Source organism: Salmo salar, chromosome ssa01, assembly GCF_905237065.1.
Source record: "Salmo salar chromosome ssa01, Ssal_v3.1, whole genome shotgun sequence".
NCBI classification, from domain to species: Eukaryota; Metazoa; Chordata; class Actinopteri; order Salmoniformes; family Salmonidae; genus Salmo; species Salmo salar.
This window is the reverse complement of record NC_059442.1, coordinates 44,751,809-44,763,847: the sequence shown is the minus strand read 5'-3', so window position 1 is coordinate 44,763,847 and position 12,039 is coordinate 44,751,809. Positions and strand designations below refer to the sequence as shown.

The window sequence follows — 12,039 nt, the reverse complement described above, 5'->3', positions numbered from 1 at the left end:
CTACAGATCTGCAAACATGGAAGGGTTAGGGCCAAGAGGAAGGGGTACAGCACGCATTGGGACCAACTGAGTGCAGTCTAACACACAGCCCAAATCTAGGTCTATAGCCTGTTTTATTAATCACTGTGCTCCAACACTTTGAGACGCTCCCTCATTGGAGCATGCTGGGATAGCTGGATCTAGAACACTAGTTTTATTTTGGTCCCTGGAAGTGGCACGCAGCACGATTGACTCTTTTGAGAAAGGACCTGAATGCGATCCGGCTACTCCCCTACTCGACTTGACCCCCCTCCCATACACAACGGTTGTCCACCCCTCTGTTTACCAACCACGTCCTGTGATTAGCCTGTTGCCATCCAATCTCCATTTTGAAGCCACAGGGACGGAAATGGTTGTACGATCACGAATGCTACATAAATACCTCCTCTTAGGATGTTCTCTAACTGGTTCTGAGTGAGTGACTGGTTCAGGAGAAGCACCCCAAATCCAGACCTGACACTGACCGTTTTCTAGATTCCAGTGGGATTGGGGGCCCCTCCCTAATTGCACCCCATTCCTTATATAGTGCACAATTTTGACGATGGGGCTTGGGTCAAAAGTGGTGCACTATATAGGGAATAGGGTGGACGATGCCTTTAGTGCCCAGCTGGATGATCCCTTTTGGGATGCCATCTCAGTATGTGAGACATCTGTCCTCCCCTGGGCGGGTGGCTTCATCTACCTCCATTAACCCCACTGGCAAGCCTTCCTTCCTGCCTTCTGTCATTGAGCTGAAATTAGAGCCATTAGCCAGTAATCACACTCCACCGAGATGCTTTTAAGAGAGAATTTATTTTCAGCCTTTGTCTCTGTCACTCTCTTCCAGGTGATAGCCAAGCGAGGCCGGGACTACATCCTGAGACACATCCCCAACATGCACAAAGACCAGTTTGCCCTCACCGCCTCCGAGGCTTATCTCAAATACATCAAGGAGTGTTCCCTTCTGGATGATGTCACAGTCCACTACTACAGACTCTATAAGGTCAGCAGTCAACCTGGACACACACACACACACACACACACACACACACACAAACACAATAAACTTACCAAGAAACATCTATCTCTTCCACAGGACAAAAAGGAAGTGGAGGCTTCTCTTACCTTAGGACTGACCCTGCGTGGAATCCAAATATTCCAGGTACGAGAGTAAGAAGGAAGTGGTTGTGATGGCTTGTGTCTTGGAATACACAGTTCATGTATATGGTTTAGATGATGATTATTATCACGTACTCTATGTTTCTGTGTTTCTTTTAGAACATGGGGACAGTGAGACAGCTCCTGTATGATTTTCCCTGGAGCAACGTGGGCAAACTGGTATTTGTGGTGAGTAGAGCCATAGAGACAATACATACTGAATATATGAGTCATGAAAATTGTGACTTGAGTCAGATTCGAGTTCAAGTCCTACAACACTGATACATAGTGTTCTAATCATTTTTCTATGAGTAGAACATCTTCTCATTCCCTGTTTCCCTTGTTCAGAAATGTCAGAAGTTGGATGTCCTTTGGCACTTAGAAGGCTCAGGGGAATCCCTCTGGTGACGTCTTTGGAGCTTGGAGCCAGTCCTGGCTTATGGCGGTGGTTAGTTCAGCTCTTACGCAGACTACAATTGTGGAAATAGTGACGCAGATCTCCTCTTGTCCGTATTACTGTTGGGTCTTCTTACCCCTGCTACAGCTACAGCTAGGAATGCGTCCCCTATGGGCCCTGGTCAAAAGTAGTGCACTACAAAGGGTATATGGTGCCATTCGGCATGCTACCATGGCCCCCTGGAACTAATCAGGGCTTTAGGAAGACTCTCCCCTTGGCCAGGAAACACACACACACAAAATCAGTAGCATTATCTCAATTCCTTTTTCTGTCTCGTTTAGTCTTCTCTCTTTTCTCCATTTAATTCTTAACAGACCAGATTTATGTGTGTGTATTTTTCCTTGACGAAAGCTGGTTAGTCTTCTTACCCTAGGGTCTCTGTTATCAGAGAGAGCAGCTTACCATGTCTCCATTTTTCAGTCTTAAGCAGAACACACACCACAATGAGGAACTGGCCGAGTGCAACAGAGTGCCTCTGATCAGAATATTGGCCAACATGTTTCAGCTATTCTACATGTTGAATCGGCGCAAACAGCCACCGCTCATTGACACCAAGCCGCTGCTTTTACCGGGGCGACAAGTAGCATAGCGGTTAGAGCGTTGGGCCGGTTATTGAAAGGTTGCTAGTTTGAATCCCCCAGCCGACAAGGTGAAAAGTTTGTTAAAGTGCACTTGAGCAAGGCACCTAACCCTAATTACTCCAGGATCGCCGTTGATAATGGCAGACCCTGGCCTTGACCGCAGCCACTGAGGGTGTCTCAGGGGGAATTGGGATATGCAAAAAAACACATTCCCAATACACACTTGTACATGTGTGAAATAAGACAAATATACCCACCCACCAAATTGTTATTACATTTACATTTTAGCATTTTGCAGGCGCTCTTATCCAGAGCGACTTACAGTAGTGAATGCATACATTTCATGCATTTAAAAAAAAAATATTTGAACTGTTCGTTGATGCGGTGTGTCCAAAATGTAACAGCTCCCTTCTTACAACTATCACACCGTAAATGTCAGGATGTCTCAGTGAATTGGTTCCTCTAGTATAGCTTTGTGTAATGGCGAAGTATACCCTATCATTTCATCTAGTGGTACAGTCATCAATGCCACCGCAATGCTTTGCCACTTCCGATAAGAGATCCTGTTTTGTTCTGTCTATCTCCCTGTATAGCCTTTCTATTCATATAGTAAGACTGACGAAAGCATGGAGTAGTGGTGGATGTGGTTTGTATAGGGACTAGAGGGGCCTCTTACAGCGGGGACCGTCAGTCACACCCTTCTTCTGAATAACAGACTCTCTCTCTCACTCCACTGCTGCTCCACCCTGAGCACGTCATTCCGGCCCGGCGCTGCTGTGGGCGGGAGGGAGGGAGGGAGGGAGGGAGGGAGGGCGGGAGGGAGGGATGGATGGATGGAGGGACGTGTCAATAAATACCACCAGATGTTGTCATGGTTAGCGGGTGGATAAGCTTTGTTTTATTGGCAAGGTCTGAGTTTTGATGGTTAAGGGGGGCCAAGGCGTGTTCCATTGGCAGGGGGGAATTTGGCTCCTCCTGGACATCCACTAATGTTGGGGGTGTGAATCTGATGGACAGAGGAGGTTTCTGGGCCTGGCCCCAGGTCTGATCTCTGGAGACCCCAGGGTTGGGTGCAGGCTAGGGCAGAGCCTCGGCGGTATGGCTCTACAGTCATTAGCAGGGTATCGCCTACTCCACTGTGTGTGGGCTCAGACTGGGAGGTCCAGAAAGGGGAGAGGAAGACATTTCTTCTAACAACTGTCACACTCTTGAGAGGTCAAATGGTCCTGATCGTGCAGATGGACAGAATGAGAGAGAGACACTTAAGGAGTGCCAGGCTAACCTTTTAATAAACTGATATCTGACACTGCTCCACTATTTGTGTGGCTTTGGTTTGGACCAGGGATCTATTATAGTTATTTATCTCAAATGAGCTGGTCAGAATGATAGATCAATGGGGGTACCACAGGGTTCAATTCTCGGGCCGACTCTTTTCTCTGTATATATCAATGATGTCGCTCTTGCTGCGAGTGATTCCTTGATCCACCTCTACGCAGACGACACCATTCTGTAAACATCTGGCCCTTCTTTGGACACTGTGTTATCAAACCTCCAAACAAGCTTCAGTGCCATACAACACTCCTTCCGTGGCCTCCAACTGCTCTTAAATGCTAGTAAAACTAAATGCATGCTTTTCAACCGATCGCTGCCCGCACCCGCTCGCCCGACTAGCATCACTATTCTGGACGGTTCTGACTTAGAATATGTGGACAACTACAAACACCTAGGTGTCTGGCTAGACTGTAAACTCTCCTTACAGACTCATATTAAGCATCTCCAATCCAATATTAAATCTAGAATCGGCTTCCTATTTCGCAACAAAGCCTCCTTCACTCATGCTGCCAAACATACCCTCGTAAAACTGACTATCCTACCAATGTTCGACTTCGGCGATGTCATTTACAAAATAGCCTCCAACACTCTACTCAGCAAACTGGACGCAGTCTATCACAGTGCTATCCGTTTTGCCACCAAAGCCCCATATACAACCCACCACTGCGACCTGTATGCTCTCGTTGGCTGGCCCTCGCTACATATTCGTCGCCAGACCCACTGGCTCCAGGTCATCTATAAGTCTTTGCTAGGTAAAGCTCCGCCTTATCTCAGCTCACTGGTCACCATAACAACACCCACCCGTAGCACACGCTCCAGCAGGTATATCACACTGGTCATCCCCAAAGCCAACACCTCCTTTGGCCGCCTTTTCTTCCAGTTCTCTGCTGCCAATGACTGGAACAAATTGCAAAAATCGCTGAATTTGGAGACTTATATATCTCCCTCACTAACTTTATGCATCAGCTATCTGAACAGCTTACCGATCGCTGCAGCTGTACATAGCCCATCTGTAAATAGCCCATCCAACTACCTACAGTTGAAGTCGGAAGTTTATATACACTTAGGTTGGAGTCATTAAAACTTATTTTTCAACCACTCCACAAATGTCTTGTTAACAAACTATAGTTTTGGCAAGTCGGTTAGGACATCTACTTTGTGAATGACACAAGTCATTTTTCCAACAATTGTTTAAAGACAGATTATTTCACTTATAATTCACTGAATCACAATTCCAGTGGGTCAGAAGTTAACATACACTAAGTTGACTGTGCCTTTAAACAGCTTGGAATATTCCAGAAAATGATGTCATGGCTTTAGAAGCTTCTGATAGGCTACTTGACATCATTTGAGTCAATTGGAGTTGTACCTGTGGATGTATTTCAAGGCCTACCTTCAAACTCAGTGCCTCTTTGCATGACATCATGGGAAAATCAAAATAAATCAGCCAATACCTCAGAAAAAATATTGTAGACCTCCACAAGTCTGGTTCATCCTTGGGAGCAATTTCCAAACGCCTGAAGGTTCCACGTTCATCTGTACAAACAATAGTACGCAAGTATAAACACCATGGGACCACGCAGCCGTCATACCGCTCAGGAAGGAGACGTGTTCTGTCTCCTAGAGATGAACGTACGTTGGTGCGAAAAGTGTGAATCAATCCCAGAACAACAGCAAAGGACCTTGTGAAGATGCTGGAGGAAACAGGTACAAAAGTATCTATATCCACAGTAAAACGAGTCCTATATTGACATAACCTGAAAGGCCACTCAGCAAGGAAGAAGCCACTGCTCCAAAACCGCCATAAAGCCAGACTATGGTTTGCAACTGCACATGGGGACAAAGATCTTACTTTTTGAAGAAATGTCCTCTGGTCTGATGAAACAAAAATAGAACTGTTTGGCCATAATGACCACCGTTATGTTGGGTGGAAAAAGAGGGAGGCTTGCAAGCCGAAGAACACCATCCCAACCGTGAACCACGGGGGTGGCAGCGTCATGTTGTGGGGGTACTTTGCTGCAGGAGGGACTGGTGCACTTCACAAAATAGATGGCATCATGAGGCAGGAAAATTATGTGGATATATTGAAGCAACATCTCAAGACATCAGTCAGGAAGTTAAAGCTTGGCCGCAAATGGGTCTTCCAAATGGACAATGACCCCAAGCATACTTCCAAAGTTCTGGCAAAGTGGCTTAAGGACAACAAAGTCAAGGTATTGGAGTGGCCATCACAAAGCCCTGACCTCAACCCTATAGCAAATTTGTTGGCAGAACTGAAAAAGCGTTTGCGAGCAAGGAGGCCTACAAACCTGACTCAGTTACGCCAGCTATGTCAGGAGGAATGGGCCAAAATTCACCCAACTTATTGTGGGAAGCTTGTGGAAGGCTCCCCAAAACCTTTGACCCAAGTTAAACAATTTAAAGACAATGCTACCAAATACTAATTGAGTGTATGTAAACTTCTGACCCACTGGGAATGTGATGAAAGAAATAAAAGCTGGAAGAAAAAATTCTCTCTACTATTATTCTGACATTTCACATTCTTAAAATGAAGTGGTGATCCTAACTGACCTAAGACAGGGAATTTTTACTAGTATTAAATGTCAGGAATTGTGGAAAACTGAGTTTAAATGTATTTGGCTAAGGTGTATGTAAACTTCCGACTTCAACTGTACAGCCCCAGAGTGTATTCATGTGGGATTGTCATCATCCGTTTACTATCCAGTAGGAGCTAATTTAGCTTTTCCATGCTTGATTATGCAACCACTGTGCTTTTTCTTTTCCTCTATGGGTAGCTAGAACACCATGCACTGAGTGTACAAAACATTAGGAACACCTTCCTAATATTGAGTTGCGCCCCCTGTTGCCCTCAGAACAGCCTCAGTTCGTCAGGGCATGGACTCTACAAGGTGTCAAAAGCATTCAACAGGGATGCTGGCCCATGTTGACTCCAATGCTTCCCACAGTTGTGTCAAGTTGGCTGGTAGTGGATCTCCAAATAGCTTGTTCCGTCTCATCCCACAGATACTCAATTAGATTGAGATCTGGTGGCTGGGCAGGCCACTGCAGTAAGCTGAATTCACTGTTATGTTCATGGAACCATTCCTGGACAATCCTAGCCTTGTGGCATGGGGCATTATCCAACTGAAAAACTAAATTCGCAGATGGGTACACTGCTGCCATGAAGGGATGCACCTGATTGTTAATGATGTTCAGATATCCTGTGGCAAACGTTGCTCCACTTTTATCAAGGGGCCCGATGTATGGAATGAAAACACACCCCACACCATCACCACCAGCCTGTAATGTTGAGATGAGGCATGATGGATGCTTGTACTCATGTGGTTTTCTCCATACCCTAGTCGTCCTAACAGTGTGAAACAGCAGGAACCAGGATTCATCAGACCAGGCAATGTTTTTCACATTCTCCAGTGTCCAGTGTTTTCGTTCCTTAGCCCACTGCAACCGCAGTTTCTTGTTTTTATGCTGAAAGAAGTGGAACTCTGTAAGGTTGTCGGCTGCCAAACCCCATTCGAGTCAAGGTACGATGAGTTGTGTATTCTTTTATTGGTCTTTGGGCACCAATGTTGTACTGGACTGTCAGTTGACTGACTGTAGCCCGTTTGTTGCTCTGCACAAATTGTGTCAGCCTCCTTTATCCTCTTTCATCAATGACCCGTATTCGACCACTGGTCTGCTGTTGGCTGGATGTCCTTTGGGTGGTGGACCATTGTTGATACACACGGGAAACTGTTGAGCATGAGAAACCCAGCAGCGTGGCAGTTTTTGACACACTCAAAGCACACCCATACCTCGTTCAAAGGCACTTAAAATATTTGTCTTGCCCATTCACTCTCTGAATGGCACACATACACAATCCATGTCTCAATTGTCTCAAGACTTAAAAATACTTATTTAACCTGCCTTCTCCCCTTCATCTACATTGATTAAAGTAGATTTAATAGGTGACATCAAAAAGGGACCATATTGTAGCTTTCACCTAGTCAGTCTATGTCATGAAAATAGCAGGTGTTCCTAATGTTTTGTACACTCAGTGTAGATGGAAAATTCAATTCTAGAGTGAAAAATTATGCAACTCTTGTGCATTCGTACACTGCTTCAAACCACCTCTTGTATTTTCAAAGTACAAACCCCAGCAGAAATATTTTATATGTTGGTATAGAAAATACAACTGTTGCTGACACTACAGACTGCTGTTATTGTGTTAAACTTCTGCCAAGGTCCTTAGAGAAATTATTTGGCCACTGTTTTAGTCAGGGTTTCTCAAAGCTTTGACTCTTTGGTTTTGCCAAAAGGGCACCCTGTTCCCCTATATAGTGCACTACTTTTGACCATGGCCCATAGGGCTCTATGTAGTAGTGCACTATGTAGGGAATACGGTGCCATTGGGACATTGCCTTTGGAATTTGCTCTCTGGTTATAAATAAGAAAATGTTGAAATGTTAATGCAGTTTTGTTTGTGTCCCTCAATCAGTAGACTACGCTCTTATCTATATTATAAATACTTCTCCAGAGCGTGTTTAGGTTGTAAAGAAGTGCAACAGAAGTCATTTTCAAGAATAGACCATTCTCTCATTGCTCTCCCTCCTATTGTGTGGTTTGCGTGTGGGCTATGTATCTGGCACTCTGGCAAAGTGTCTGAATGTTCTCATGCATCCCCTCTGCAAATGAACAAAGATTCAGAAAATGAACAAAGACTATGAAAATGAACAAATATGCAGCACTCACACTGGAATCAGACAGGGTTGTTTCTCAGGCTAAAAAAAGATTCTATAATCATAAAGTTAAACATCAATCAATCATTGATTTCAATAAATAAAGCAATCAATCAGTTGCAGAGTTAAACCGTCATCTGGATGACATATAGCATCAAGATATCCTATAATGATTCTAAGTCTTCTCTCTGTCTCTGTCTGTCTGTTTCAGGGGAAGAAGTTTGAGATCCTGCCTGATGGTCTTCCGTCGGCCCGTAAGCTGATCTACTACACCGGTTGTCCCCTGCGTTCCCGCCACCTCCTGCAGCTGCTCAGTAACAGCCATCGCCTCTACATGAACCTGCAGCCTGTCCTCAAACAGGTCCGCAGGCTGGAGGAAAATGAAGGTAAACTACCTGGACACACCTGGTACTCACCTGCCTCGTCATACCTGGTCATAACCTGTACCTAGTACCTACCTACCTGGCCATCCTTCATACTGGAGCATTCTGGCTACCTACATGGCCATGCTTCCATACTAGAGAAGACTGGCTCTTATATCCTGTTTCTCTGCTTCTCTGTGTCTTTCAGCATACCTCAACTTAGCCAATTGTAATGGTGTATGTGTTATGTTTGAGCCTCTCTGACCAACAACAGCTTTGGTACTGCTGTATCTAACCCTCTGTGTGTGTCTATCCCTCCTCTCCAGAGAAGAAGCAGTACCGTGAGTCGTACATCAGCGATGCGTTGGAGCTGGATATGGACGGGCTGGACAAGCGCTCCCGGGCCAGCGGTAGCAGTGCTGGCAGCACTGTGTCTCACCTCAAACACCTGTCTCGCCACTCTACCGTCAGCCACGGTAGCTCACACACCTCGGGCATCGAGACAGACAGTTTCCGGGCACCCGGAGGGGCCCCACACCGAGCCCTAAGGACATGCAGCTCCTCAACGACTAGCCATGGGAGCTCACACACCTCGGGGGTGGAGAGTGGGGGCAAGGAGCGCATGCTGGATGATGATGGTAAGGCAAACTATTTCACAATTACATATGGAACACACACACATGCAGACACACACTGAGAGCAAGACTGAATCTACCTCCCCCTTAGAAAAGTATATTCTGCTCTTGTGCAATGTGGCAAGGCATTGTCCTGTTTGTCATGCCTGCTCAACTAGTAATCATCACTGACCCTCTAGGTGTCTATCCCTCCAGAGAATAATAGTAGTGTCTATCTGTCTGTCTGTCTCTCCAGAGATTGAGATGTTAGTGGATGACCCTAAAGACTATGAGGAGCTCCATGAGCTGGCCCTAGAGTTGAACCAGGACCTGTGCATCCACATCACTGAGGACATGCTGACCATGACCCCTGACCAGACCAATGGATACTCAGGTATACAATCACTTCCTCACTGTATTCATTCCCCCTGTCTTAGGATAGCCTCCTATCTCAGTGCGTTGAGACTGGTTGAACTGTAATTTGGCTGTGCGGTCATTGGATGAAGTAGAAGTAGTAGTAAGAAGAAGTAGTAGTAAGAAGAAGTTGTAGTAAGAAGTAGTAGTTGTAGTAAGAAGTAGTAGTTGTAGTAAGAAGTAGTAGTTGTAGTAAGAAGTAGTAGTTGTAGTAAGAAGTAGTAGTTGTAGTAAGAAGTAGTAGTAAGAAGTAGTAGTAGTAGTAAGAAGTAGTAGTTGTAGTAAGAAGTAGTTGTAGTAAGAAGTAGTAGTAGTAGTAAGAAGTAGTAGTTGTAGTAAGAAGTAGTAGTTGTAGTAAGAAGTAGTAGTAGTAGTAAGAAGTAGTAGTTGTAGTAAGAAGTAGTAGTAGTAGTAAGAAGTAGTAGTTGTAGAAATAAGTAGTAGTAGTAAGAAGTAGTAGTAGTAAGAAGTAGTAGTAGTAAGTAGTAGTAGTAGTAAGAAGTAGTAGTAGTAGTAAGAGTAGTAGTAGTAGTAGTAGTGAAGTAGTAGTAGTAGTAAGAAGTAGTAGTAGTAGTAGTAGTAGTAGTAGTGGTAGTAGTAGTGGTAGCAGTAGTGGTAGTAGTGAGTAGTAGTGGTAGTGAAGTAGTGGTAGTGAGTAGTAGTAGTGGTGGTAGTAGTAGTAGTGGTGGTGAAGTAGTAGTAGTAGTGAAGTAGTAGTAGTAGTAGTGGTAGTAGTGAGTAGTAGTAGTAGTGAGTAGTAGTGAGTGGTAGTGAAGTGGTAGTAGTAAGTAGTGGTAGTGAGTGGTAGTAGTAGTGGTGAAGTAGTAGTAGTAGTGAAGTAGTGGTAGTAGTAGTAAGAAGTAGTAGTAGTAGTAGTAGAGAAGTAGTAGTAAGAGTAGTAGTAGTAGTAGTAGTAGTAGTACTAGTAGTAGTAGTAGTAGTAGTAGTAGTAGTAGTAAGAAATAGTAGTAAGAAGTAGTAATAATAAATGTCATCCTCTCTGTCTGTACCGTAGGGCTCATAGTGAAGGACGTCAGCTCATCGACTTCCAGTTCCTCTGAGACCGTGGTCAAGATGAGAGGCCAGAGCATTGTGTCTCTCCCTCAGGTCAGTGACAATGACAGCATCTCCTGTTTGGTACTTACGTTTTAGTTATTTAGCAGACACTCTTATCCAGAACGACTTACAATGAGTGCATTCAACTAAAGTAGATAAAACAATCATGATCACTGATTCCTTTACACAATCAAGTAAAACCTGAAAACATACAGTTGAAGTCGGAAGTTTACATACACTTAGGTTGGAGTCATTAATACTCGTTTTTCAACCACTCCACAAATTTTTTGTTAACAAACTATAGTGTTGGCAAGTTGGTTAGGACATCTACTTTGTGCATGACACAAATAATTTTTCCAACAATTGTTTACAGACAGATTATTTCACTGAAAGTTCACTGGATCACAATTCCAGTGGGTCAGAAGTTTACATACACTAAGTTGACTGTGCCTTTAAACAGCTTGGAAAATTCCAGAAAATGATGTCATGGCTTTAGAAGCTTCTGATAGGCTAATTGACATCATATGAGTCAATTAGAGGTATACCTGTGGATGTATTTCAAGGCCTACCTTCAAACTCAGTGCCTCTTTGCTTGTCATCATGGGAAAATCAAAAGAAATCAGCCAAGACCTCAGAAAAGAATTGTAGACCTCCACAAGTCTGGTTCATCCTTGGGAGCAATTTCCAAACGCCTGAAGGTACCACGTTCATCTGTACAGACAATAGTACGGAAGTATAAACACCATGGGACCACGCAGCTGTCATACTGCTCAGGAAGGAGACGCGTTCTGTCTCCTAGAGATTAATGTACATTGGTGCGTAAAGTGCAAATCAATCCCAGAACAACAGCTTGTGAAGATGCTGGAGGAAACGGTACAAAAGTATCTATATCCACAGTAAAACGAGTCCTATATTGACAAAACCTGAAAGGCCGCTCAGCAAGGAAGAAGCCACTGCTCCTAAACCGCTATAAAAAAAACAGACTACAGTTTGCAACTGCACATGGGGTCAAAGATCATACTTTTGGGAGAAATATCCTCTGGTCTGATGAAACAAAAATAGAACTGTTTGGCCATAATGACCATTGTGTTTGGTGGAAAAAGGGGGAGGCTTGCAAGCCGAAGAACCCCATCCCAACCGTGAAGCACGGGGGTGTCAGCATCATATTGTGGGGGTGCTTTGCTGCAGGAGGGACTGGTGCACTTCACAAAATAGATGGCATCATGAGGATGGAAAATTATGTGGATATATTGAAGCAACATCTCAAGACATCTGTCAGGAAGTTAAAGCTTGGTCACAAATGGGTCTTCC

The 12,039-nt window shown here is 44.4% G+C and overlaps 1 protein-coding gene across 3 annotated transcripts in view; it reads left to right on the top strand.

The window, feature by feature from the left end:
* Positions 1-12,039, top strand: part of LOC106603225 (FERM domain-containing protein 6) — an 83,378-nt gene that overhangs the window by 67,107 nt on the left and 4,232 nt on the right. For all 3 annotated transcript variants that reach the window (XM_045718383.1, XM_014196585.2, XM_014196592.2), the window contains 7 exons: positions 866-1,021; positions 1,115-1,180; positions 1,297-1,365; positions 8,494-8,668; positions 8,971-9,282; positions 9,515-9,652; positions 10,688-10,779. In XM_045718383.1, the coding sequence (XP_045574339.1) occupies positions 866-1,021; positions 1,115-1,180; positions 1,297-1,365; positions 8,494-8,668; positions 8,971-9,282; positions 9,515-9,652; positions 10,688-10,779 (1,008 nt within the window). The remainder of the gene's footprint in view (positions 1-865; positions 1,022-1,114; positions 1,181-1,296; positions 1,366-8,493; positions 8,669-8,970; positions 9,283-9,514; positions 9,653-10,687; positions 10,780-12,039) is intronic.